This window comes from Puma concolor, chromosome C2, assembly GCF_028749965.1.
Source record: "Puma concolor isolate L17-30 chromosome C2, mPumCon1.1.hap2, whole genome shotgun sequence".
NCBI classification, from domain to species: domain Eukaryota; kingdom Metazoa; phylum Chordata; class Mammalia; order Carnivora; family Felidae; genus Puma; species Puma concolor.
Window position 1 is genome coordinate 4162786 of NC_141675.1, and position 27234 is coordinate 4190019.

Consider the following 27234-nt stretch of genomic DNA (forward strand, 5'->3'; position numbering starts at 1 on the left):
TTTTGGGGCATGTTGGAGAACCAGTACCTTAGAGACAGGCCCGGGATCAGCACATTCCAGGACTGACTCCTTCTCAGACTGCCGTCTCTTTCATATCCACCTGGCGTTTTCTTCTCCTAACTCCAGTAGGATGGGCTTCTGGCTTTAATTACGCAGGGTGATGGGTGTCTCCGGGCGCTGAGTCCCCAGCTTTAGGGTACCATTTACCAGTGTACCACCCTAGGGGCATGTGGGCGGCTGAAAGAGAGTGCCCATTCCCAAGAAGTGGACACGTCTGAAAAATATGTAGCAAACATCTCAATAACATGTGAGCCCCAAATGTTGGAGGGACATATTTGTCGGCGCTCTGGTCCCGCGGCAGGCACCTCACATTCTTTAAGGATGGATTATGTAAACTAAGCCTTTGGAGCCTGAGCCCTCCGTGTTGGATGATTTCCTGATCCATTTCTCTGTGGCAGGCTCTGAGTCTAACAGCAGCACAGGCTCCTCCGGGTCGCTGCCCCGCACCCACGCACCTCTGCAGAGCGCGCCCCTGGCCCCAAGCGTGTCCACCGGCTCTCCTGGTTGTGTGCCCTATCCCGAGAACGGAGGAGGGGGCCAGGCCGCCCCTAGCACCAGCTACATCCTCCTTCCACTCGAGGCTGCGACAGGCATCCCGCCCGGAAGCATCCTGCTCAACCCGCATACAGGTTAGTTCCTTCCCTCTGCGACGGCAGGGGCTCAAGGTCAGAGTTCTGTGCATGTGTTTGAGCTTATAAATTCGGCAGCAAGTTTCTCGATTTAGGAAGAACGGATCTATAGCTGTCACCTCTGTCTCTGTACCGATACCAATATTTTTGTGTAGTTATCAATCTAGATTCTTCCCAGAAATATCCACTTGTCTCTCTGTCCTCTTGCCTTGACTGTGGTGGGTTTCATGTATTCCTGGGAGCTAAGATCAGAAACCGTGAAGTTGATGAGCTGGGAAATACTAATTAAAATGCAGTGTTTTGTGGACTAAATCCCGGGCCAGTCTGTTTTTTTGTCATAAGTGTTCTTGCATCCAAGATATTTCACGAACTTGAGACATCGGTTGGGACACGTAGCAGATTCTTACCTATAGACGTTGCTTTCTGGCCTTAGAACTTCACCCATTTCCTGCTGAGGAATAAGGAATAGCAAATAGGACAGGGAGAAAATTCTTGCATATTTTAGGGATTTTTAGGACTAGACTGGTTTTGGTGAGGTTCGGAAAATTGTTAACTTCGTGAGTACCCTTCTTCCAATGATGAGTGGTTCTTTCTTTTCGAAGTGGTCTTAACTGACCACTTAATTTCCACACTGATTCCAAAGGACCCAGATCATTGAGGAAATAGGCTAATAAGCATCTGCCCCCATGTGGGAAGCTTCTCAAACAAGGGCAATTATGGCCATGCCTCCAAGGCCATTTGGCAATATCCACAGACATTCTGATGATCTTGGCCAACGGAGGAGGGGGCTGCTACTGGCGTCTAAGAAGGTAGAGGCCAGAGGGGCCGCTAAGCATCCTCCAGGGCATAGAGCGGCCCCATCTAGCGGAGAACGATCCAGCCCAAAATGTCAGTAGTGCTGTGGTTGGAAACCCTGGGTTAGAAGGCTTCACATTGGCTGGTCACTTTTTTGGAAGCCTTTATAGGTAACTGGAAAAACATTGAATCGTCTCAAAGTATGTCTGAGGTTTGGTTTAGATGATTCCAGTGTGTGTCCTTGATTCACGACACTTGAAAATGCAAAAGTGAACGAGAACCTTGTAAAAGGGATCTGACTCAATCTTCTCACATAGATAGCACTCCTAGTAATTAGGAAATGCAGAGAAACATGAGAATGATAGTAAAATAGTTACTTGAATAATTGCCACGTTTTCATGAAAACATATGGCACATTCTCAAGGCACGGTGTTTGAGACGTTTTGAAAATGCCATAAGCTTGAGGGAAAAGAAGGCATAATCATTTTATTGAAAACCATTTGAAAGCTTTCGGAATAGATACTTCTAAGGAGAATATTAGATTGCTTTTATTTTATTTGGATCGTTGTAAGCACTAAAAGCAAATTAAAAGAAAACCAGGATTATATTCATTTCTCTGGGCACTGATCGAAGTATGGTCTGACTCTGTTGGCTTAAATCCCTTCACTTTTAATTGAGACGGAGGACTTGCAGACAAGAACACACAGAAGCATTAGTTTTGAGTCATTTGTTTTAAGCAGAATTGCTGTGCCTTGTTTGTTTTAAGCAAAAAAGCTCAACAGAATTATTTTTTAGGGCGTAATGAAGTAATATTACTTGTGATGATATAATGGTCGAGCTGTGTTTTGTGTATATTATCCTGTATAATCTTGCTTCTAGAAAAAGAAACAAAGTGCTTTCTGGGGCCAGCTTCCAATTCTGATTCCTTGGATCCAGTCATTTAGAGCTGTTGCCAAAATATCTCCTTGGAAAAAGGATCTTAAGTGAGGAAAAGGATCTAATAACACCGTTGAACAGTTTCTCCATAAACACGTCCCTGACCCAACAGATACTAGACATTAAAATATCCCAAGACCAGGAAGAAAATGTGTTAATATCTCGTATACCATGGTTGAGTGATGGGATGTAAGGTGTATCTTTATGTGCGGGGTGTATATGGGTGCACGTCTGTCTGTCTATCTCCCCACCTGTCTATTCAGTCTCATGTGACCTACAACTGAAACCGGAAATTTGCCTCCTGGGGGCCGGAACTCCTCTTTCCGTGTCATTGCTGTGGACCCCTGAAGTCCACGCCTCTCGCCCTTCCCTAAATACCCTTCTGCCGAACATGGTAGAAATTCTTTGGTACTAGCAACCAAGAAGCATGTGACTACTTTGCTTCTTGTGTGGGTAGTCCTTGGATTCATTGCCTCGTTAGCAGTACATTTATAAGTTCCTTACGGGAAGGGGCCATCCTTGGCCATTTTTTTTTTTTTTACATCACTAGAGTAGATAACAAAGTAGCGTTAGGCAGTGTGCTTACGCACAGATGCTCAATAATTGCGTAGTGTCGAAATAACGCCCCATGGTATACCCACGATGCACTGATGTGGTTAGTAGGACAGGTCTTTTTTTTTTTATCTGTTTGAGAATGTGGCTCTTGGATAGAACGAAGACAAAACAGCTGGATTTTGCGGATTTTTTTAAATGTTTGTATTTATTGGGGCAGTGAGCGAGGGAGAGAGAACCCCACGCTGTCAGCACAGCGCTGGACGGGGCGGGGCGGGGTGGGGGGGGCTCGAAACCAAGAACCATGAGATCCCGACCTGAGCCGACATCAAGAGTCGGACGCTTAACCGACTGAGCCACCCTGGTGCCCCAAAGTACGTCTTTAATTTTTTTGGAAGTTTGAGGCTGGTTGACACGTATCGCTACATTAGTTGACGCGCTGATGTGATTCAGCTGCCACAAGCGTTGGCCACCGTGCGTCCCCATCCGGCACCAGTACAGCATCGCTGACCGCATTCTCTAGGCGGTGTCTTTCTTTCCCACGATTCTTTCATTCCAAGGCCGGGAGCCTGTACCTCCCACGTCCCCTCACCCGTTTTGCCCATCTCCTCTTCCCCCCTCCCTCTGGCCGCCACTGGTTTCGCTCTCTGTGCTGATAGGTCTGACTCCGCTTTTTGTTGACCTGTCTAAAGTCATCTGTCTTCGGCAGGCATAAGACGCAATAGTGGCAAGACACTAAGGGGCCTGCCAGTCACTCCTAACAAACGAAACAGCACGAATCTTCCCGTGTCAGCATCCCAAGTACCGCGTATTTGGCAGCCCAATAGCAAAGCCACCGCGTATATTCTTGCAATTCCTCGAGTGCAGTCCCAGCTTTTTATTTTGTCCGGCCTCAGGCTCGGCTCTCCACTGGTCTGTTGTTAAGTCAGGACCTCTGGCCTCTCCTTTCGTTGCTTTGCAGGCAACTGGATGTTGCGCTTTTTTCAGAGTTATCCCCGTAGAACATACTCACGCTCACGAGGCAAGCCTGAGTTGGACTCCTGAGTTTGATCCTCCTGCTGCCTTGGGTCCCATCTCCTTTCGGAGAGGTTGAGCGGAAAGCTCATCTTTGTCCGGCCGCTTTCTTTCAATTCAGAGCTACCCGGAGATGCCAACGGGCATTAACATCCCCCAAGCACGCGTTAATGCCCTCGGATGGTGTTTGACCATTTTGCTTTGTTTTCATCGCGTGCAAATGCACGCGCGTGTGAGGTGCGGGCCTGCCATTGGCTGGGACTTTGCTGTGAGCAGCCTTTTAGGGCTCATGGCTTTCCAATGCCCCTGATGGGCTCCCATAACACCATACTTCTTGTTTCTCACAGGACTTCTGGCACCTGTTTATCCGAATTGCTTCCACCTCCTTCTGAAACGCGCCGAGACGTTCTCGTGTGCTGTCTGTAAACGTATCTTTGCAACATCTGAGTTAACCCTCGCCCGTCCATAACCAGTGGCATCTCTATAATTGGATCCGCCACCTTCTAAGGACTAGGAAAGGAAACTATTTTTTTTTTTTATGCCCTCTCCATCTCTTTGAATAAAAACCCTCCTGCCAAGTACATGGCAGAAATGTGCTGGTGTTAGAAACTAAGAGCGTTTGATTACTTGGCTTCGAGTGTGAATTGCCCTTGGGTTCCTTTCCTCATTACGAGCGTATTTATAAGCTCTTTGTGGGGAGGGATGAGACTCAAGTTTTTGTGTTTGTTTTGTCTGGCATCCCTGGAACGGATAACCTGGTCCGCGTTCTCATGCAGGTGCTCAATAATTTTATACGAATAAGATAGCATCTCCTGCACATTATTCATGATGACGTGGGGAGTGGAGAACTTTTCCACCTAAGGGGCACACAGCTGGGCGGGGGGGCTCGAAACCAAGAAGCAAGAACCAAGAACCCTTGTAGTTGAGGGCAATGAGCGTTCGGCCCTGGCCCAGCTCCCGGCACCCCGGCTTACCTCTGCCCCCTGCACCCTTTACCTGTGCCAGTGCACCTGCCAGGGCCTGCCGGGTAAGCTTCAGCAGTTTCTGACATGAAAATCTCTTCTAAGCTGGCTAGTCCTAGGGCCAACTAGTCTTTCTGGCCCCTTTGGTCCTCAGCAGCTGTCATTCAAACTAATTGCCTGTATTCAGCTGTAATTGCATCTGGATTGGCAGGAACGGCAGCATCTAGGGAGGCGACTGTTGCCTGACTTGAAAACCAACAGTCACCTGTCCTAGCTCTCTCGGGAAATTGTTTTCGTTCTCTTCCTGGCATACATCTTGCCAGTTTCCTTTCCTCACTTCTTTCCACCCCTCCTTAGTGAGCCTAATAGCTGCCTTTTACGCTGTCTTCCCTTCTAGAAGAACCTGCTACCTCTCTCTACCCCAGGGAGCTCTTAGTACTCTTCATATGCAATTATTTGGAGGCATTTCTTTTGTCCGGTTCATAGCACATTAATACTATTTCACACAGAGGATCTAAAATGTATCAAAAAGGACATCTGAATAATTTGCAGTTATGTTTTTCACCCTCATTATGGTCCGTTTTTCATGCTACCTTACTTCTCACCGGGGTAAATTGGAAGTTGTAGAAAATCTAGCAAAGATTGTTTTCTTTTTACTTTCCATCTGTGCGTGTGTGTGTGCGTGCGTGTGCGTGTGTGTGTGCGTAGAATGAGACTTATTTGTTTTTTCTCTTTTTTAGAGAGGGAGGGTAGGGGTAGAGAGAGGGGAAGAGAGAGAGAATCAGGCTCAGCGTGGAAGCATGGAGACCGACCCAGGGCTTGATCCCGTGATCCCGGGATCACGACCTGAGCTGAAATAAAAAGTCAGACGCTCAACCGACCGAGCCACCCAGGCGCCCCAGAATGGGACTGAGTTTGAAATGACTTCTGATGAAGTTATTGCGAGCATTTTTTTCAACGCTAGGTCTCTAAAATTTTCCTCTCATCTTTTTCCAATTCCAAAAAGGGGAGGGGGGCTAAGAATTCGAACACTAAATAGGCGGATAGATTTTTGGAAATTGAACTTTTTTTTTTTTTTCCATTTTTCCCCAATTGCTGCTTTGGGGGAGGAAAAATGGCTTGCGGATTTTAAGACCAGAAGGAAGTTATTTCCGAAAAAAAGAAAATAGGACTTAAAACAATGAAATGGAGCTAAAATTAAATGGCAGTGATGGGAAAACAAGTACCCAGGAAGAACATTAATATTTTAAATACCTCTAAATTGAGTCATTGTTCTGTGACTCTAATGCTGGCGCATTTGCTTTTCCGTCCCAGCACATGGTGAATGGTTATGAAACTGTTGTCAGAACTTTTCTGGCAGGTACGTTCATGAATATGCAGCGTGGAAAGGCCATGTCTCTCTCTCTCTCTCTCTCTCTCTCTCTCTCTCTCACACACACACACACACACACACACACACACACCAGTATATCTGGGCTGAAATTGTGGGCTAGTGATGGGGAACACTAATCTCCCCTTCCAGTTCCCCACCGGGCTGAAATCAAGTCTTTGGCTCCACCTACGACCCCAGCTTCTGCCTTCCAGCCCTACTCCAGAATATTTTCTCGCCGTAATTCATAAAACGCACACACCAGGCGTGTGGCCTTGGTAGGTGTTTGAGTATAGGAACACCTGTGTGAACACTGCCAGGAAGGAGACGGAGAACACGTCTAGTCTCCTGGCGGGCTCCCTCCTGCCCCCATTAGAGGTCCCACCATTCACGCTTCCGTTACCGTTTAGTGGTGTCTGACCTTGAATGTATTCGAAATGCAGTTGTGTATTTCCATAGTTGCTACCCTTCGGGGCCTGGTTTCTTTTACTTACCTTACATTAGCTAATTAGCTCCCATTTTATAACAGTCTGTTCTTGTTGAATACCGTGCACTGGGTTTGTTTTTTTTGTTTGTTTGGTTTTTTTGTTTTTGTTTTTTTTTTTCACTAGAATTCAGCTTCTGTATGTTCACTCTCTGACCTGTTCTACTTTGTTGCTAACTTTCCTCACACCACTGACGACCTTTGGTTGTTTTTCATATATATTTTTAATGAAAAAGCCTGCCTTTCTCAGCTGTCACAAGCTGCCTGCACTGGACAAGAGTGCTCTCGGGGACCCCACTTACCAGAACCATGTAGGGGGAGGCTTGAGACGCTGTGCTTGTGAAACTGCTTCTGACATCTCAAATGCGAAGCCGGATATTCTGATTCTTCTCGGTCTTTATCTGCCAGTCCTGAGCGTGATCCCACCTTGAAACACAGCCCCCACCCCTCCTGCCTTCTCACACATTAAGGATTTCTCAGGCACTATTGGACGTTTTTCATCGTATCTCACTGTAGCCTGGACACGTGACGTAAACGGGGATAATCCACTCAAGTTATTTGGTGCAGTGGGAAGACTTAGGAGTCATTCTGACTGGGGCCGTTTCCTGGCCCTCACTTCCTGAATGAGTTGCGTGGTCCATCTGAGCCCTAGTTTTTTTGTGTCTAAAGTGGAATGAGATCACGTGAGCTCACTGGAGTTGCTGAGCTCATGTGTGTGAGCCCGTCCCTGTGCCTGCCACACTGGCACCTGATTTGTTCTCTCCTCCACCTTCCTTTTCCTCCTCTTCTGTCTGCTGCTTTTTCCCCGCCTCCCCTCTTCCGTCCTCCTTCCCCATAACCTTTCCGGTGGGCCCCCGTTGCCTCTTCTGCGACCGGGGAGATGACACTTTCCTTCCTGCCAGAGTCCGGCTGAGGGTCCCGCGCCCCTATTTTGTCAACCGTAAAACCCTCCTCAAACAGTGGTAATAATCATAGTGCGCCACGCCGTTATTTCCAAGGGCAAAATCATGTGCATTCGCTCCGCTGTTACGCGATGATGCTGTGATGCTCTTGTTACACGTCACCTTTCGAGCCTAAGCCCCTGCATTGTCCGTGTTGCTTCTGTTCAGAGAAGTGAGTCTGTGGCTGGCGTGTGCCCTGGTGTGTACGTATCGGTAGAACTGATCGTGGTTCTGAGTTGGCGGCAGGGTGAGTGGAAGCGAAACACGTGTGTGGCTAAATAACGTGTGACCCAGTGTGGCTGGTGCTGGGTCAACGGAAAGCAGCCTTGTCTCTCAGCGTGTGCCTCTCAGTGTGTGCGTCTGCACCCAGATGCGCTTAGCGTTAGCAAATCTCCCCGAAGGCAGTGGATTTATTTGTTGCTTCTCAAATTGCTCCGGGCTTAACTCAGTTAGCTAGCTTAACCGGATAGGTCATCAACAGGGAAGTCTTCACGCCCGTGAAGGTTCTGGTGTCCTGGATGTCCACTGCCCTGCCCCTTTACCTTACGTGCCGTCTGGGGTCTCTTCTCACACGGCTCTTCCTGCTAAAGGACTGTCTGAGGAGCTCATCTGAACCAAGCGGTGATTCCGTTGCAGGCCAGCCCTTTGTGAATCCCGACGGAACCCCTGCCATATACAACCCCCCCAGCAGCCAGCAGCCCCTGCGAGGCACCATGATGGGGCAGTCCCAGCAGCCGCCACAGCAGCAGCCCTCTCCTCAGCCACAGCAGCAGGTGCAGCCACCCCAGCCACACTTGGCGGGCCCGCTGGTCACTCAGGTAGGAGCTGGCGGGAAGGCGGGGAGGGGGAGTGTTCCAGGACAAAGGTGCACAGTCCTCAGAGCAGCAAGCGGTGCCTCGGGAAGAGGGGATATTTGCCACTGGGCTCACCTCCACCCGCTCGTAAATAAAACCAGCCTAGAGCCCTTGACGGCCCGTTGACAAGATTTCATCTGGATCCTTCAGTTTCGATAGACGTGAATGCCCCAGCCAGTGATCTGCTTAGCGAGCACACTGCCAAGTTCTTTCTTAGGTCTGGATGCTGTTTTTTCTGCATCAAGGAGCCCGTCTTGGAGGCTGAACTCATAACTTCAACCAGGCCTTTGGGTCGCCTGGCTCATTCATTCCCAACACAGGCCGCGGGCTCATGGCTGCAAAGGGATCGTACTGAACACTTTATCAATGGCAAGAACAGAAATCAGTTCGTTCGGGGGTGGCCCGGCTGTTCATTGAGAGATGCGCAGGGGCCCTCCTTTCGGAGGGCACCACGTGGAAGTGGGGACAGAAAACTGTAGCGTCCCAAGTAGGTTTCCAGAGTGAACCTCGTTGGTATTTTTCTGAAAACCCTTACTTTTTAGTCCTTGGGCAGTATTGTTAGACCCGTTAGAGTCAGCTAACCACAGTGACATGAAATATATTTCAGTAACTTCTTTTATTTTCATATTCTTAACGTTTATATTTGGGGGAGAGAGAGAGAGAGAGAGCGAGCAAGTGGGGGAGGAGCAGAGAGAGAGGGAGACACAGAATCCGAAGCAGGCTCCAGGCTCTGAGCTGTCAGCACAGAGCCCGACGCCGGGCTCGAACTCCTGAAATGTCAGATCATGACCTGAGCCAAAGTCAGACACTTAATTCACCGAGAAGGAGTCACGCAGGCGCCGCCATATTGCAGTAACTTCTTAAAGGAGTGATCACTCTGTGCAAACATGCCTCCTGCGAGGCTGGCTGGCTGGGGTCTGCATGGCTTTGACCTTCCGTTGGTGGCTGGCTCCCCTCTCGGGGGTGCGCCGAGCCAAGAGGACCCATAGGGATGTGGTGGGCTTCCGGTGAGGCAGCCTTCCTGTGGGATTGCTGCCCCCCCGTGCTTCCCTGTTACCTGATCAGCTTTCTCTTTCCTCCAGTCGGTGCAGGGGCTACAGGCTTCCTCTCAGTCAGTGCAATACCCAGCGGTCTCTCTTCCTCCCCAGCATCTCCTGCCTGTGTCTCCAACGCAGCAGTTCCCCATGGTACTGTATGACATGCTTGTGACCTTGTCCCCGGGAGCGCATGTTGGCTGGTTTTACTCCTGTCCTGTGCGGGGCTGGCTGACGCTGGGTGGGTGCCCCGGGCTGACCGTGAGGGGGGCATACGTGAGTGTCTCATTCCAGAACACTGCAGCCCGTCTCCAAAATAACGGTTTCCCTTCTGTCATCGGTCCCGTGGTTGCTGCTTCCGCGATCGGGTACCCTGCCGAGACTTTACCTACCAGCTGAGCAGGAATGCAATGCCCTTAGAGTTGGAAGTCAGCAACAGAGAGACCCATGAACTTGGCGCGAGGGTTTGGGAAACTGCTTAAAGTCCGTTGACGTGGTCACCAGCGTCGCCCTGTGCTCCTGATGCGGGGGTTCCCCTAGCTCCCCAATCCCCCATTCTCCCTTCCTTTCCTATCAGTGGACTAGGTCCTTTTGGACAAGAGGAAATGAGCATGTCCCCTAAATTTCAAGTGAGGCAGGTGAACGATACTCCCCAGTATGCAAAGGAAATCCCACCCGTGCTGGCTGGCTGCTTCTCTGCAGTAGCCATGTGTGATGGGGACTACAAGGTCCTTCTGTCTCTCTCCAGAAGGCAGAGGCTGTGATGACTCCCAGGGAGACCAGCTGACCCCTGAGGACAAGCCCTCCCTGTCTCAGCACTACCCTGAGGAGCCTGAGCCCTCGGTGAAAAGATAATGATTTGTTTCCATTGAAAGGGGGAGATTTGGTCAAATTGTTTACCGTCTCCCATCCACCAGATGATTAAAATCTGCTCCCCCTTGCTATGTCCTCTTGTTGTTCTGGACAGAGAATTCCTTTCTGGTAGCGTTTCCAATTTGTACGCCCTGCCTCTCTCCCGCGGCGACAAGCATGTGGCCCGTGTCTGCCTCTGTGTGCCTCTCCCCTTACTAAGCTGATCTTGCTAATTTCCTGTTTTGCTTCCGCGCAGAGAGACGATGTGGCGACGCAGTTCACCCAGATGAACCTGAGCCGGCAGTCCTCAGGAGAGACTCCTGAGCCCCCGTCTGGTCCTGTCTACCCAGCGTCCCTCATGCCACAGCCAGCCCAACAGCCAAGCTACGTCATTGCCTCCACAGGCCAGCAGCTCCCTGCTGGGGGGTTCTCGGGCTCTGGACCTTCCATCTCCCAGCAGGTCCTCCAGGCCCCTCCCTCACCACAGGGATTCGTGCAACAGCCTCCACCTGCACAGGTCAGTGTGTGTTCGTCTTCTCTCACACCTGCGACCTACAGTTGATTCGTTGGGTATGTTGATCTCTGTCTTTCCGTGTAGAATTTCCCCAGGTCAACCTGTCTTGCTCTTTCTGGTCCGTACTGAGATTCCCCACCTGCAGAAGCCGGTCTGTCCTGTTCGGCAGCTGGGCAAAGCCTTGGGGCGCAGAAAGTGAGTTTGACGAAACTGACCCAGCTGCCCCCGTGATGCACTGGGGGCGTGTCCCATCTTCCAGGCTTCTGGTACAGGAGCCACAGGAAAGCATTCCCTGCCCTGCGACGTCCTTCCTGGTCACCGGATTGCCCCGAAAGGGAAAAAAAGGCCGGCAAAAGAGAGCCTACTCCTGGGGGACTTTCCACTCTCCCCTTCTGCTGCTCTGGAAATGTGTTCTTTCCTCAAGCGTTCTCTGGAGCTAATCTGGTGCTCCAGGCAGGAGCCCCTCTATGAATATAAAGGAGGAAGATGAAGCAGAGGTGCACTGTCCTTTCCTTTCCCTGGGGGCAGGGGGGGAGCCAGGCTCCTGTGTGCTCTCACAGGTAGTCATTAATCATATTTAATTGACTCGAGCATGTAAGACACCACAGATCACTGATTTTTACTGTCTTCCCCAAGACTGATTATCTGTTACCGCTCACCACCAAACATCTCTGGTGCTCTCCCGGGGATCCCTTTGCAGAATATTGCAAGTGATTACTGTCAAGATGTAAAATGCACAGAGGCGTTTTCTGGTCCATTTTCAAGGCACACGTATCCCAAGCAAATTCCATCCTAATTAAGAAATATTGCATTGGATGAGCTGTTTAAAGTACGCTGTCACCTTCGTATTATTTGTTGCGCTGCCTTAACATCTTGAGTAAATTATTTTCTTTTCGAGCCGTGCGAAACCCTTCACCATGAAACGGTCTTCATTCAGTTGTTCATTTTATTTGGAATGATTAATTAATAGTTCGTCTTCAGTTGCCTTCTCTGAAATATCTCTTCACCAGTAGGACTTGAGGGGCTGTGAAAAAATAATTTTAAGCTACAGGAGGAAGGGCCTCATTCATATATTAATTATTTTACCAATAAATTAAATACTTTACATTTAATTAATGGGAAAAATAGTGTAGCTCTTTTATCCTAAGTAGCATCTAAGTGTCCTTACCCATTTCTGCTATCAAGGAGAAGAGCTGGCAGAATGTTTAATTGAAGACTTTTTTTTAAGATGGGACAAAAAAAAAAAAAAATCTTCCTTGGTGAATGAATTTCAGCATTCATGCTCTGCAGGAGCAAAGACAACCCAGAACCCCTAGTGTGTCTGCAACAGAAACACTTTCATCCTTTCTTTAGAAGATTTGGGAATAGAAATGGGCGGGAGAGAGGGGGAAGACATTTTTAAATATGGCTGCTTTTTTTTTTTTTTTTCTCATTTCTTTCTTTCCTCTCCTAATCCACTGATATTTTTGGTTCTCCGTGATTTCACACAGTTGTCTGAAAATATATTTTCTCCTTTGGGGGGCTGTCCTTACCTTTTTCTCCCTTCCAACCTTCCATCTGGATCCTCTGGTGATTCCTCTCAGCCCCGCTCTGCTTCCTTCTTCCATGAGAGAGGCTTAGGATGAGCCAAGTGCCCATGTCCCGTGGGTGTGACATGATAGGGAGCTAAAACTCCTAAGAGCTGGCCAGTGCCCTGCCTGGGAGAGGTACTGGATGGAGGTGACCAGATCTCTAGCACAGCCCTTCAGGGTATCAGAGAAGATAGGATGAGAGAAGAAGAAGGAGAAGGGGAAAGAAGGAGAAAGAAGGAGAAAGGAGAAAGAAGGAGAAGAAGGAAACAGAACAATTTAGCACTAAAACTTGAGGCTCACCTTCAAGAGGTTACACTTTCATCCAAACCATTAGGGTGCAGCAGGAAATTGTTAAGTGTTTGAACTCTGTCCCTCATCCCTGAAGGTATTTTCATGTTTCATATTGAATGTGAGAGAAGAGACCAAGGACTGGGTAATATATTTATGAGCTCAAATTGAATCAAATCAGAGTTTCCTAAAGGAACAAACTGTTATTCTTCCTAAAGGACCTATAAATAAATATAAGACTCGTAATATGGAATAAATTCCATAATGGCTGTTCTTATTCTTAATATTAGGAGGCATCTGATATACAATGGTGGTAATCTTTAAGAGCACCATGATGTACCAGAGCATAACTAAAACCTGTTATTACTCTAGGATTGTTTGGAATGTTATTGTTATAAATTGCCTCACAAAGAAAGGGAGAAGTAGGGAGAAAACAATCACTATACACAAAATGTACAATCAGTTAGTTGCCGCATAGTGACCCGTGTTCACTGGAAACTCGTTCGGTCTCTTACCCTTGGATATCCATAGAGCCAGTCCGAATGAGAATTCCTAACAATGCCACCAGATTGTAGAACCACGGCACAACGTGAACGGAGTTATCTTTTGTTCCTACTTTATGCTAAGGCAAGGAAACATGATATATGTGTTTCAGGAGCAAGATTGAAGTAAAAAAGCATTTCCTCTTTGACTTGAACACATCAGAAAATGACATATCCGTTAAAAATCACAGCTCTCGGGGCGCCTGGGTGGCTCAGTCGGTTAAGCGTCCGACCTCATCTCAGGTCGTGGTCTCACGGTCCGTGAGTTCGAGCCCCGCGTCGGGCTCCGTGCTGACAGCTCAGAGCCTGGAGCCTGTTTCGGATTCTGTGTCTCCCTCTCTCTCTGACCCTCCCCCATTCATGCTCTATCTCTCTCTGTCTCAAAAATAAATAAACATTAAAAAAATTTTTTTTAAAAAATCACAGCTCTCAAACAGGTGGCTTGTAAGTTTACTCTGTGCACGTGACACTTGAAGGCCGTGTCCTGGCGTGCCTCTCTTTACACTGTAAAGAAGCTGATAGAAGAATGTTCAGAAGCCTGGAGATGAAAAAAAAATATTTCGGGTTCGTGAGAAAACAGCCTTAATATAAATGACCTGAGGCAAGCAAGGAAGCCTTTCCAAATCAAGAGACATTTGATTGGAAGCTTATTGGAAATAATTGGAACATTTTCAGCCATTCCTAGTCATTAGGAAGGGATGGTAGGTGACATAACAGTATTTTAAACATGGTTCCTGTTTTCAGATAGAACAGAAATTCGTGTGGATGCTGGCTTCGTGCCGATCACTCTGCTTTGATAGACTTGACCGTATTTTGCCACACCATCCACTGCTTCTTTCGGGCTGGAGACGAGCAGTTTTCATGTCTCGCCTGTGTTTCCATTGGAAAAAATAACCCAAGTTAGATATAATATTTTTTGAAGTTTTATTTATTTGTTCATTCATTCATTCATTTCGGGAGAGAGAGTGAGCATGAGCAGGGGAGGGGGAGAGAGAGAGAGAATCCCAAGCCAGGCTGTGCACCGTCCGTGCAGATCACGACCTGAGCCGCAATCAGGAGTCGGGAGCTTAAGCGACTGAGCCACCCAGGCACCCCTCAAGTTAGATTATTTAATATTTAAAACTACCATGAACTTGCTGTTGTCGTGGATGACTGTTTCGTTCACTCTTCTTTTCAGTTTGAAAACACAAAATGCAGTGTTTTGAGACAATATCCACCGTGTTGCCCAGGACTAGGTCAGCAATTACAGCAGAACTCAGCAGGGACGGCTCAGCTCTGCGGCCTGTGGGGGCGGCTTGGCCGAGGCTGGAACATCCAAGATGGCCTCGCTCACTTCCTCAGAACATTGGTGCCGCCTGGCCGCCGGGGCACCTCTCTTCTCCTCATGGCCTCTTTCTCCAGCAGAATAGCCTGGACTTCCTTTCCTGGTGGCTGGATGCCCCTCCCGTGTGAGCAGAAGCTTCCAGTCTTCTCAGGCATCAGGAGTCGCCATTTGTGCCTCACGGCGTTGGTCAAAGCGCCTCACACAGCCAGCCCAGACTCGGGCTTGGGGACTAGATGTCCCATCTTCGCGAGAAGAGTAGCGGGCACCTCGCATGCAGCCCAGGGGGAAGTGTTTGGTGGCCATCTGTACAATCGACTGTGAGCAGGCCGTGTCCTAGGGTGACCGTAGATTTTACGTCAAGAAGGGTTACTTTCTGTACAGTTCTCGTCCACTGTGGGCTTTCTCTACGGACGGTTCTCATCCCCGGTGGTTTTTCTCTTTCTTCCGCAGATGCCCGTCTATTATTACCCATCCGGTCAGTACCCTACCTCAGCCACACAGCAGTACCGGCCCCTGGCCTCCGTTCAGTACGGTGCTCAGAGGGGTCAGCAGATACCGCAGGCCGCGCAGCAAGCAGGTACGTGGCCTTTCGTTTCCCGCCTCCTCCCCTAACCTAGCGATGCCTGCCAGCAAATCTCTCGCCGTCCTCTTCGGACGAGTGTCCACGCTTGACAGTTTCAATCCCCTCGTTTCCCTCACCCAGAGAAGATAACGGGGCGTCGGAGGAACTCTGGGAAAGTCACGGGCACGAGAAGGTGAAGCCCACGTCACGCCGTTGCCCCAGACGTGCATGCTGAGTGCCGTCTCCACAAGTTCTTTGTGGACCTTCTTGGTTTCTTTCAAAGCAAGAGTGCCAACCACGTCCTTAGCTTCCTAGTTCGTGCCTTTCCTTGCTTTCTTTCTTTTTTTTTTTTTTTGGTCCTTTTCGACTCGAAGACAATCCTTCCGCTGTTCCTAGGGCCAGGGGGACGACATTAGCTTGTTTCTCTACCTTCCTCCAAAGTACCGTCTGTAGAAGGTGGCCCCGGACGTCGCAGCCCGTGTCACCCGATGGAGGTGACTCCGTGCGTGGCTCGCTTTCTCGAGGGCCACCTGCCTCCCGCCCAGAGCTCGGCAGCCGCTGTGCAGTGGGAAGGGGGGCCGATACACTGTACGAGAGTGAGTAGCAGGTCTCACAGTGAACCGGTCTCTTTCCCTACTGTGTCACACTCCTGATGGCGTGCCGGTGCCCAGACAGCAGCAGGAACCCAGCAGGGCTGAGTGGCTCCTACTGGGGACGGGCTGGGGTCCTTCCTGCTGGCCGCTCTGCAGGGGACACCGCTCATTGCCAGGCCGAAGACCACCTGCGCGGGGGACTCCGCCTGCCGTAAGTAGGTCGTGCCAGGGCGCGGGCTCCCGCTGCCGCTCCTGATTGGCTGTCCCGCCATGCGACGTCTGTGCTCGGTAGAAGGCTGTGCACATGTGATATGTACATATACGTGCGTGTGGTATGTGCGGGACGTGGACGGTTTTTATAAGCTGGTGGAAAGCAACGCCCTTGCCAAGGATTAACGCCAAGAACGGGCACGCTGAGACTATGAACGCGGACATGACGAGCGTCTTGTCAGATTGGAGAAGAATTCAGTCCCTCTGTATTGGAGCGAGCGATACGTTCTCTGATTTGTCTCGTGGCCTATTTTAACGTCCGTGGGAGAAGACTTAGGGAGATGTATGGCAGCCGGCCAGACTTCTCGTTTCAACACTGTATTCGTCTAGGGGAAAAAATCTACATTGACCTCTGAACTGGCTTTATGTTTTTCCTTTTTTTTTTTTAATGTTTATTTATTTTTGAAAGAGAGGGGAGGAGAGAGAGAGAGAAAGAGAGAGCACGAGCAGGGGAGGGGCAGGGAGTGAGGGGAACAGAGGATCCGAAGCAGGTTCTGTGCCGACAGCAGAGAGCCTGATGTGGGGCTCGAGCTCATGAACCGTGAGATCATGACCCGAGCCCAAGTCGGACGCTTAACCAAATGAGCCACCCAGGCGCCCCTACGTTTTTCTAATAATAACACAAAAACGTTTACAATGATTAGTTTTTTTGTTTTTTGCTGTTTTCAAGCGTTTGGTAATGTTTCCTCTGAAGTGGGAAAATGTTCTAGCTGTATCACTTGGTGGTAACTATGCCATCAATTTAGATATATACTATAGTGACGTGTTGCTTGCCTTCCTTCTGCTAATGTTTGTCAGAAAGTTAAGCTGTGATCTCCTAGCTGCTGGTCCATGGGTCCCAGTGAAGTTTTCCTTTTGGCTGCCAATCCCTGTAGGAGAGACATTGACGTCCATTGATAATGATTGGCTAAATTTTAGTTTACTGCTATCGTTTGACTGTTTTCTGAGAAGGTGTGTGAGTCTTGCATTAGAGTATGTAGCTCCTACACAGGAATGCGGTTACAGACATGCTAGAACCTACCAAGCTGGAAAACCCCAGGTTTGGGTGAGGGGCTGAGAGAGTTGGATGAATGAATGTGTTCATCCGAAAGCAGATTGAATCAACCCAAGTAGATTTAAGACAAGCCTTGGGCTTCCCCTGACTCTCCCCCACGAACTTTATTGGTGAGCGTCAACACCAACGAGAACGCTGTGACATTTTTTGTCTTTTTAAAAACACTGCGGGAGGATTTAGGGGTGCGAAACCTCCCCCCTCCCCCGCCCACCATCTCAGAGAGACCTGACTGGCCCCAACTACATCCCGTGGCAGCCTGGTGACATTGACTTGTCCCGTGCCCCCACATTACCGTGGGGATGCCACCCCCCCCCAAGGTGAGGTCATGACACCGTAATTAGAGGGGTGCGTTTCAAAGGGGTATCCTGCTCCCAATAGAAGTGAGTGCTTTGGGCGACAAAGAAGTGAGTGGAGCTAAGGTGGCCTGTGGGAACTGGGGAGATGAGAAAAGGGAGGTGATGCTGCGGGAACAAAATCCTCCCCGAAGCGACACCATCGACATACACACGTGGACTGAGACGTTTACGCTCCTAGCTTTTGAGACCACCACACCCGATATCAGCCTAAAATCTCAATGCAGTTTCCACCGCGGTGTTGAATTTACTGAGGGTCTGGGAGGACGGACGGTGTCCCCTGATCTCACTGAGATTTGCCTCTTCTAACAAAATTCCAGCTCATGCAATGGCCTAAGCCATTAGGCCAATCATGTGACAGCACGTGATTACAGCTACGTGGCCTTTTGCTGAGCTGAGTGACACCAACAGAGACTTCCCAAAGGGCCCTGGAGGTTACTTGGGGGAAGCAACTCCGTGTGGATGGAATATCTCATGGAGGAAAGAGCCTCTCTGGATAACTGCCAAAGCTGTATTTCCTGGAGGAGCTTGGAGAGAGGGCCCCTCTCTCTGTAAATCGACCTTGGGACCAGGTTTGGGCTGGCACCATCCCGCAGGGATGCCCTGACTAGCTCTCCCTCCTGCCTCCTGCAGTCTTGCCTCCTGGATCTGACCCTCTCCCACCTTCTTAGGGTACTGACTGGATTACGTCCCAGTAAAGGCAGCATCCCATGGTGGGGCATTAGCGTAGAGCCAATTTATGTCAGTTATAACCAAATGAGATTTAAAAAAATTTTTTTAATGTTTTTATTTATTTTTGAGACGGAGAGAGAGACAGAGCATGAGCAGGGGAGGGGCAGAGAGAGGGGGAGACACAGAATCCGAAGCGGGCTCCCAGGCTCTGAGCTGTCAGCTCAGACCCCGATGCGGGGCTCGAACTCATGGAGTGTGAGATCATGACCTGAGCTGAAGTCCCATGCTTAACCGACTGAGCCACTCAGGTGCCCCTAACCAAATGAGATTTTAATCCCGATTTGCTTCGGGGCAGTGTTCTTCATCTTTATTTAATCCTAGTGAGAAGTGTCTCTTCCTTGTCCTACATTCTTGGCCAAATTGAAATCTCTGTAAGTCAGTAAAGTCACCACATCTTTCGTAGGCCTTAAAACTACACACAGTGAATTTTTATAAAGTAAATTGGATATTCTGCAATTAAGTAGGACATTTGAGTTACCCTGAGGCCCAATAGGGGGACATAAATTCCTCCTGGTGATTTTGTTCTCTTTTCCCTACCAGTGTCTGATAGAGATGCTAAGCATCTAGAAGAAGGAGCCTACGCTGGTTAAGTGTTATAAACAAAGGGCATCAAAGTCAGAAATTTTGGAGAAATTGCATGGTAGATTGAAACAGTGACATCTGAATTTGGTAGCTACATATACAAGGGAAACCAAAACCTTAATATAGAAGTGTCCCTGGGGTGCCTGGGTGGCTCAGTGGGTTAGGCGTCCGACTTCGGCTCAGGTCGTGGTCTCGCGGTTTGTGAGTTCGAACCCCGCATCGGGCTCTGTGCTGACAGCTCAGAGCCTGGAGCCCGCTTCGGATTCTGTGTCTCCCTCTCTCTCTGCCCTTCCTGCTCGCACTCCGTCTCTGTATCTCTCAAAAAAAAATAAACGTTAAAAAAAAATTTTTTTTTTTTAAAAAGAAGTGTCCCTAGTGGAAAAATAAAAAGTCTACTGTCAACTTAACATTATCAGGTACCCCCAACAGTGAAGGCAGATAATTTTCTTTATGAGGCTCTTGTTGATGACCCGAAGCCATGTAGAAAGGCTGTTATCAGGTTAGAGCTAAAAAGACTGTGGTTTTCAAATCCTTCCGGCTTTGAAAGACTTGAAAGTGAGGGCATCCGTCCTACCTGAGAACAGATCCCCGCCCCCCCCCCCCCCGGGGGGGAATACTGAGATGAAATGCTGAGGCATAAGCCTTACATTTCTTCATGCTTTAGGTTTACGTAGTCGTCAGTTACCATATCGCTTTGAGTTAATCCCTGTGTCGCCATGGTTTTATTCTGATTCAAACACATTTTTAAGGCCACAAAAAACGTTAGTAGTAATCACAGTTACCATCAGTTAGGCCTCTAATAGGCTCGTTGCTGTGCTCAGTTATTTCCAAACATGGCATTCTTTCATACCCACCACAAATTTACGAGGGGAGTATGAGCTGTTAGAAATACACTGTATAGAAATACACTACTTGGGTCCCAAGGCTGATCAGATCGAGGAGAGCGCCCAGGCTTGGCCGGTTCTAAGGCTGCACATTAACCACTCTCCCAAAAGCACATAAACATAGCTTACTAGTTTTGCCTTTATTTACTGTCATGGATGATGATACAAGAAACAAGCATCCTGGAACTGAACCAGCAGGGCTGTGTTAGAGGCAGACATGTAACTGTCCAAGTGCACGGGCTGGCTGATATCAGCACACATGGGGACCTCTGGATGTTGGCCTCCTGACCCACCATGGGCTTTCCTATTCCTTTGCAGAGCTGGTCACTAACACCAAGTGACAGAGCACGGCTGAGATTTATGTGTGGATCACACATTGGAAAGAGAGAGAGGGGGAAAAAAAAAATTCATCTTGGATCTTGTATCCAACTCCAAATTCTCTTTTCTTTGAGTTTGACTAAGAAGAAATATATTTGATTTCATTCTCTGCTCTCCATAATCTTGAACACGTTCTACAAGCCACAACAATGGGCTTGTAAATTCCTCTGTCCTTTCATAAGTGGACGTGTGGGGATGAATGCATCCTGATTTGGGTATCAGAAGAATAGTGGCCTCATAAAATGAATTGGGGAGCAACCCTCCTCTTCTGTTTTTTTTTTTTTTTTTTTGGAAAGATTTCTGTAAAAATGGGGCTGAATCTTCCCTAAATGTCCGATAGAACCCTCCAGTGACACTGGCTGGGACTGGGGATTTTCAGAAGCACTATATATATATATATATGTGTGTATATATATATATATATATATTTTTTTTTTTTTTTTACTTTTTATGTGAATGTGATTCCTAGAGCCTTTTAATTATGAAATTTTTCTGATTATCAGAGTATTCAGACGATCTGTCTCATCTTTGCTGACTTTTGGTCTTTTGTGGTCATCGAGGAACTGGCTGATTTCTAATAACTTGTTGGATTTATGAGTGAAAAGTGCTCAGTGGCATTTCTTTATTATCCTCCGACTGGCCGCAGAACATGTTGGGATATCCTGTTTTCTTCTTGATATTGGTGATCTTCAAATTCTCTCTTCTTATTTTTATAAGTCTGGCTGGATGTATCAATTCTGTTGACCTTTTCAAAGAACTACCACTTTGTGGTATTGATTTTCTCTATTGTTTTATTGTTTCGATTTCATTGATTGCTGGGTTGTTGTTGTTGTTTTTTATTTTCTTCCTTCTGTGCATTTTAGCTCTATTTTGCTCTACTTTATGTAGTTTCTTGAGGTAGGAAGTGAGATTATTGATTTCAGACTTTTCCCCTTTCTCATGTAAGCATTTAGTGCTACGGGTGTCCTCTGTAGCCCTGATTTAGCAGAGTACCACGTACTTTTATGTGCTTTATTTGCATTTTCATTCATTGTATGTGTTTTTTCTTCTCTTTGAGATTTCCTCCTTGATCTGTGGATTATCTAGAAGGGTTTTAATACCCAGGTGTCTGGAGGTTGTCCTGTTGTGTTTCTGTTACTGGCTCTAGACTGATTCCATTACGGTCAAAAAACATACTCTGTATGATTTCAATTCTTATTAGATTGTTCACGTCGGGTTTACGGACCAGGATACGGTCTAACTTGCTAAATGCTCCACACACTCTTGAAAAAGCTGGGCATTCTGCTGATGTTTGGTGCAGTGTCCAGACGTGGCAGTGACATCCTGTTAGTTTATTTCGTTGTTCCGATCTTCTAGATTTCTGCTGGTTTTCAGCTTACTAGTTCTCTCGGTTGCTGAGAGGCCACAGTCATGACTCCAACTCTTAAGAAGTTCCTACAGTCCTGACATGAATCTCAGGGCAAAGGTTTCCCTGAGGTCCGAGCATGCAGGGGAGACTTTGAAAGTTATTTAAAGCATGTTTACGGGGCACCTGGGCGGCTCAGTCAGTTGGGCGTCCGACTTCGGCTCAGGTCATGATCTCATGGGTCATGAGTTCGAGCCCCGCGTCGGGCTCTGTGCTGACAGCTCGGAGCCTGGAGCCTGCTTCGGATTCTGTGTCTCCCTCTCTCTCTGCCTCTCCCTCACTCTCTCTCTCTCTCTCTCAAAAATAAACATTAAAAGATAAAATAAAATAAAATAAAATAAAATAAAATAAAATAAAGCATGTTAACATTTGGGTTCCCTGCCCCCCCCCCCCAAATAAGAAAGAAATGTTTCATTTCCTTAAGAAAAGTTAGAAATAGTCTGGAAAGGACGGCCCTGGGACCTGTGGGTCCGGGTCGGCTGTTCCTAGACATGGTGCCCGCATCCCTCTCTTCTCCGACTTCCAGCACTTTGCCTAATGCCCGTGATGATACTACTTTCGGGTTAGCTACAACAGTAATGTAGATGCCTGTCTACAACAGACAGCCCAACAGTTCTGCCCTTCCGGGGGATCAGGAGAGTCGGGATTCTTGAATGTCGGGAAAGTAGAACGATAGGAAGATAGAGCAGCCGCGGAGCAGAGCAGGAAGGGGGGAAACGCAATGCTTGAGCGAGCCCTGAATCCGTTTAGGTTATAAGGGCAACCGATCCTTTGGTGTCGATTTTGCAAACTGAGGGGATACGGGTCGGGTGGCCTCTGCTTTCTCGGCGCCTTTCCTGCGCCCCTCCCCCGCTCGGGCTGAATGCTTCGTTTGTGCTAAACACCGGTTTCGTGGAGCGCTTTCCATGAAAATGTTTCACTTTTGAAATGATAGCTCAGGAGGAAGCCGGGGAAGGGAAATCTTCAATAACGCATCCTGCGGGGCAAAGGCCCAGGCAGCTTTTGTGGGGCTTTTCCTTAAGCCTGTTTAATTTCCTTCTGCTCAGGTCCTGTCCAGGGATCTGTGTTGGGTAAATGACGAGCCAACCCACCTTGCAAAGCGGAACTGGAATCCTTGCAGGAGACGGTGGCGGGGGTGGGGGGGGGGGGTCTTTAGAATTGTTTGAGCTTCTTCACTCACTCTGCCACTTGTGTTTAACCTAAGCCTCCCTTGGACTTTTTCTTGCACTGTGCTCAACAGCCGTCATGAGGAATGCAGAGTAGGAATAGAATTTAAACGCTCCGTTTGGTTACGTGAGACTGAGGGTCAGCCTCCTGCCCCATGGGGAGGCTCTCTCGTCAGAGCCAGAAAGGGGGCTTCTACCCCCTCAGTGTTTCCAGATTCAGTGACACGTGTTGGTTGCAAAAACCCAGCAAGCTTCCTCAGTCTGGTGGAGTCTGACTTTGAGAGATTCTGCCCTTGGGTTTGAACTTAGTACCACATACATGGCAGGCTCCAAGGAGAACATGCAGACAAGAGTACGATACCTTCCAGAAAACTTGGGGATGTGTTATCACCCCTCCCCTCCCCCTTCGTGAGACAGAAGTTGGAGCTTCCCCACCTCTCGGAGTAGAGAAAACGGACACAAGCCTTGCAAACAGGCTTCCCGCTGTCCAGTGAATCAGAAAGAAGAATGATGGATGCAGATAACGAGTGTCTGCAATGAATTCAAAATATATGTAAATAAAAGGCACACAGAAGAACATCGAGGGGGGAGAAAACCAGGTCAGGGCATGTAAATCCTGTTTGTTTCATTTTGCTAACTGATGATCGGATAACAGCATAGTCCAGGAATCTTTGGGGACACCCTGACCTTTAGGATATAGATTGCATTGATTCAAACCTCCATTCTACATAGCCAGGAAACCTTTTGTGTGTAGAATTGGGTGGGGGTTAGCCCGTCAGAAATACTAACTCTGTAACGGTCCATTGGATTTTTCTGTGCCTCTCTGGATTCCTGGGAAGAGCTTGGAAATGCTGTTCTCACTCCCTCACATGGTGTGGGTGTTACTGTACCCGGTGCTCCCTAAAATTTAATGAGCATGCATTCCACCCGGGACCTTGATCAAATGCACATACTGACACAGTAGTTCTGGGGTGAGTCTCGAGATTCTGCATTTCACGCTCACGCACAGGGGATGCTGAGGCTAATGGTCTGTCATCTGGGGAGCGATGTCGTAGCTGGCAAATTTTTAATCGTGGCTGGTCTGTGCTTAAGCTGTTGTAAAGGGACGGAACCTGCACAAATTCACTCTACAGCTGGATGTTATTTCTATTTTAGGCAAAAATCTAATACTTCATAGCTATCCTATGACTCTTAGGAATTGTAGCCAGTGAGTGTTAGAATTAATGTGCTAATGTGTACAGATCCAAATTTTGAGATAGAAAGTAAATACAGCATGATTCCACTACCCAGTGGGAACTCTTAAGTGCTGAAAGAATGAATATTATATGTACCTATTTTATATGTTTTTGAGAGACAAAGATGCTCATGAGTGAAAGAGGGGGGTAGAGAGAGCGAGAGGGAGAGAGAATCTCAAACAGGCTCCGGACCCAGTGCAGAGTCGGACACGGGGCTCAATCTCATGACTGTGAGATCATGACCTGACCCAAAATCAAGAGTCAGATGCTCAACCAACTGAGCCACCCAGGCTCCCTGTGTACCTGTTTTCAAGTTAATGTGCACACAGAGGATTAGGTGTGGGTGTGTGTGTGTATGTGTGGGTGTGTGTACGTGTGAGAGAGAGAGGGCAGAGAATGTGCGAAGATTTAAAAGGCTAAATGGGACCTTCTCCATCATCCATTTCAAATAGGAGTAAGAGCAAAGCTATAGTTAAATGTTATGAAATCAAATAGAAAGACAGCCTAGGGGTGCCTGGGTGGCTCAGTCGGTTAAGCGTCTGACTTCGGCTCAGGTCGTGATCTCCTGGTCCGTGAGTTCGAGCCCTGTGTCGGGCTCTGTGTTGACAGCTCAGAGCCTGGAGCCTGCTTCGGATTCTCTCTCTTTCTCTCTGTCTCTCTCTCTGCCCCTCCCCCCACTCGTGCTCTGATCTCTCTCTCTCTCTCTCTGTCACATAAATAAATAAACGTTAAAAACAATAGAAAGCCTAACACGCCGACCCACATCAACAAACAAATACATATACATTTTTCAAAGTTTGGACATTTGCCCAAGGAATAGGTCACAGACTCTTTGGGCCACTTTCAGGGGTAAAATATGTTCGGATTTTCGTGTGCTTAGTGACTTGGGAATTTCTATAAATGTAAAGTAACCACGTTCTCATCAAAACCCATTTCCACCGACTAATTCTGAAAACGTTCAGGTGGTAGGGAATAACCAGGCCCTGAAAATCTGCTCGTAGCATCCTTCGTTCAGGACTCTGCCTCCTTCCCTTTTGAGTGTTTACCAAAGGAGTGGGCACGGCGGTATCTGTGGTGGAAAGACGTAATCGTCCGTGACGCATGCGTATTTGAAAACAGCCGCAGCCGCGGCTCCTTTCCTGATAGGTCTGCGCAGAAGTTCAATGAGCAGTAACATATGAGCCTCCTTTTTCCTTGTAGGAGTCCTGTTTGTGTTGTGATAGAATATTGTGCATATGAACATCTCCTAGTAAGAAAAAAAGATTATTGTCTCTTTAATGTTGTTCCGAAACACGTTTGGGATGGCGAGAAATGTACCTTGATGGGGTCTGTAAATTTTTTTTAACCGGAGCACTTGTGTAAAGTTGACAGTGAACCCTGTATTTTTAGCTCGACTTCGTCGTCAGCATCAATGCAATAGGAGTTTTATCTGTAAAAAAGTCTTTCTCTTTCTTTGTTCTTAGGGTGCTCCTCACCTTGAAAGAATTTAGAATACCAGTATGACGAATAAAATACATTAATCTCTAGGTAGTGGGATTGTCTTTTTCTTTTTTTAAGTTTATTTATTTTGAGAGAGAGAGAGAGAGAGAATGGGGGAGGAGCAGAGAGAGAATCCCAAGCAGGCTCCTAGCTGTCAGTGCAGATCAACTCCGATCAGCACAGAGCCGGACACAGGGCTCAAGCTCATGAACTGTGAGATCAGGACCTGATCGAAATCCAGAATCAGCTGCATTTAACTGACTGAGCCACCAGGCGCCTCTGGGTTCTCTTTTTTAGTCTTAAATCGCCTTCCCCAAGCTTGATGGTTTTTAAAAATATTTATTCAACTATCCTACGTAAAACGCACATACATGTTAATGTTTAAAACCTGGTAAGTCAGATTATTTTTTAGATACATTTTTTAAAATGTATAACCAATAATCACTCAGAGAAGCAATGCAGAAATTGTCACACTTGACCACTCTGAGGTAGCCATTTGTACCCTTGGGGGTGTGCATTATTATGTTCCTAAAAGCAGAGGGGGTCAGTTATCAAAGAGTTACACGAGGATTTAATCGTCTGATTTCTGTTAACATCAGTGGAAGTCACATGGATAAATCCTCGTGGAACATGCTGTTCTGAAAATATGAGTCTGGAAAAGGTTTCTATGGAAATATTCATGTGTTTCTTTCATTAATGGGTCTAATTATTCCATTTACTGAAATGGGAATGAGAAGCTGGGGTTATGGGAAAGGATAACATTATTAGGAACAATAATAGGAATTATGCTATTTTTAGGTCTGAAATCTTAACAGGTTACCAAGACAATACAGGTGGCCAGGTTCCCTCTGTCCCCTAGGAGGTTATAGTAAAAGAGATTTATTCAACGTGTTTCTTTCTTTCTTTTTTTTTTTAAGTTTATGTGATGGTGGGGGAGGGGCAGAGAGAGAGGGAATCCCAAGCAGGCTCTGCATTGTCAACCGGGAGCCAGATGCAGGGCTCCAACTCATGAACCCTGAGATCATGACCTGAACCAAAGTCTCATACTTAACAGACGGAGCTACCCAGGCTCCCTCACAACATGTTTCTAATAGTTTCTTTGGCACTTTGCATTTTATGTAGCAAAGTGTTTACATATTTATTAATTAGGTAGTTAAGCACTCCTGGTATGATTGGGATTTCTGCTTTTCTATAAAGATAAGGAGTACAACAGATCATAACAGTACCTTTTATTTTATTTTATTTTTTATTTATGCGACAAAAAGTGGAAACAGTAGTTTGTTAGCGAAAAGATTTGGATTAGAGATGGCAAGGAAAGAAAAGTGGCAAGAAAAGCAAAACTCTAACATTCCCCTGCGGAGTTCCTAAGAGAGAACCTGAACTCCTTAAAGGACCGAAAGGGCAATTCCAAGTGGTCAGGTTTACTGATGATTTCGCTGAACTAAATGAAGAGAAGTTAGGATGTTTTGTGAGGGTTGTAGTCTGGGCCCAGCCTTCTAATTTCCTCTCCGTTTTCTTTCTGGTTCATTTGTTGTCAGTTTCTTGTTAATTTCTGCCCTGAGCTATGCCCAGAGCTAAAAGTCGCCCTGGTTTTCAGCCCCTCCTTTCTTTGGAAGCGCTTGGTTGTTTCCATTCTTCAAGGTCCGTCTTCATTGCTTCACCGTCTCCAGGTCTGCCTTCTCATTTTATTTACTTTCTATCTAATTCTCTGGACCTCTCTTTTTCCTTTTTCTTTCTCCTTATCATAAATATGCTTTTCACTCCAAACTCGAGGTGATTTCATATCATGCTCTGGTTGTCTGCATTTCTTCTCATTTTAA

The 27234-nt window shown here is 47.5% G+C and overlaps 1 protein-coding gene across 26 annotated transcripts in view; it reads left to right on the forward strand.

Moving 5' to 3' along the window:
- ARPP21 (cAMP regulated phosphoprotein 21) overlaps positions 1–27234 on the forward strand; it is a 157469-nt gene that overhangs the window by 88746 nt on the left and 41489 nt on the right. For 22 of the 26 annotated variants that reach the window (XM_086720359.1, XM_086720355.1, XM_086720365.1 and 19 more), the window contains 5 exons: positions 459–689; positions 8379–8560; positions 9679–9783; positions 10739–10999; positions 15172–15298. In XM_086720359.1, coding sequence (XP_086576485.1) covers positions 459–689; positions 8379–8560; positions 9679–9783; positions 10739–10999; positions 15172–15298 — 906 coding nt within the window. The remainder of the gene's footprint in view (positions 1–458; positions 690–8378; positions 8561–9678; positions 9784–10738; positions 11000–15171; positions 15299–27234) is intronic. The other 4 variants (XM_086720373.1, XM_086720375.1, XM_086720369.1 and 1 more) reach the window with 3 other exon arrangements.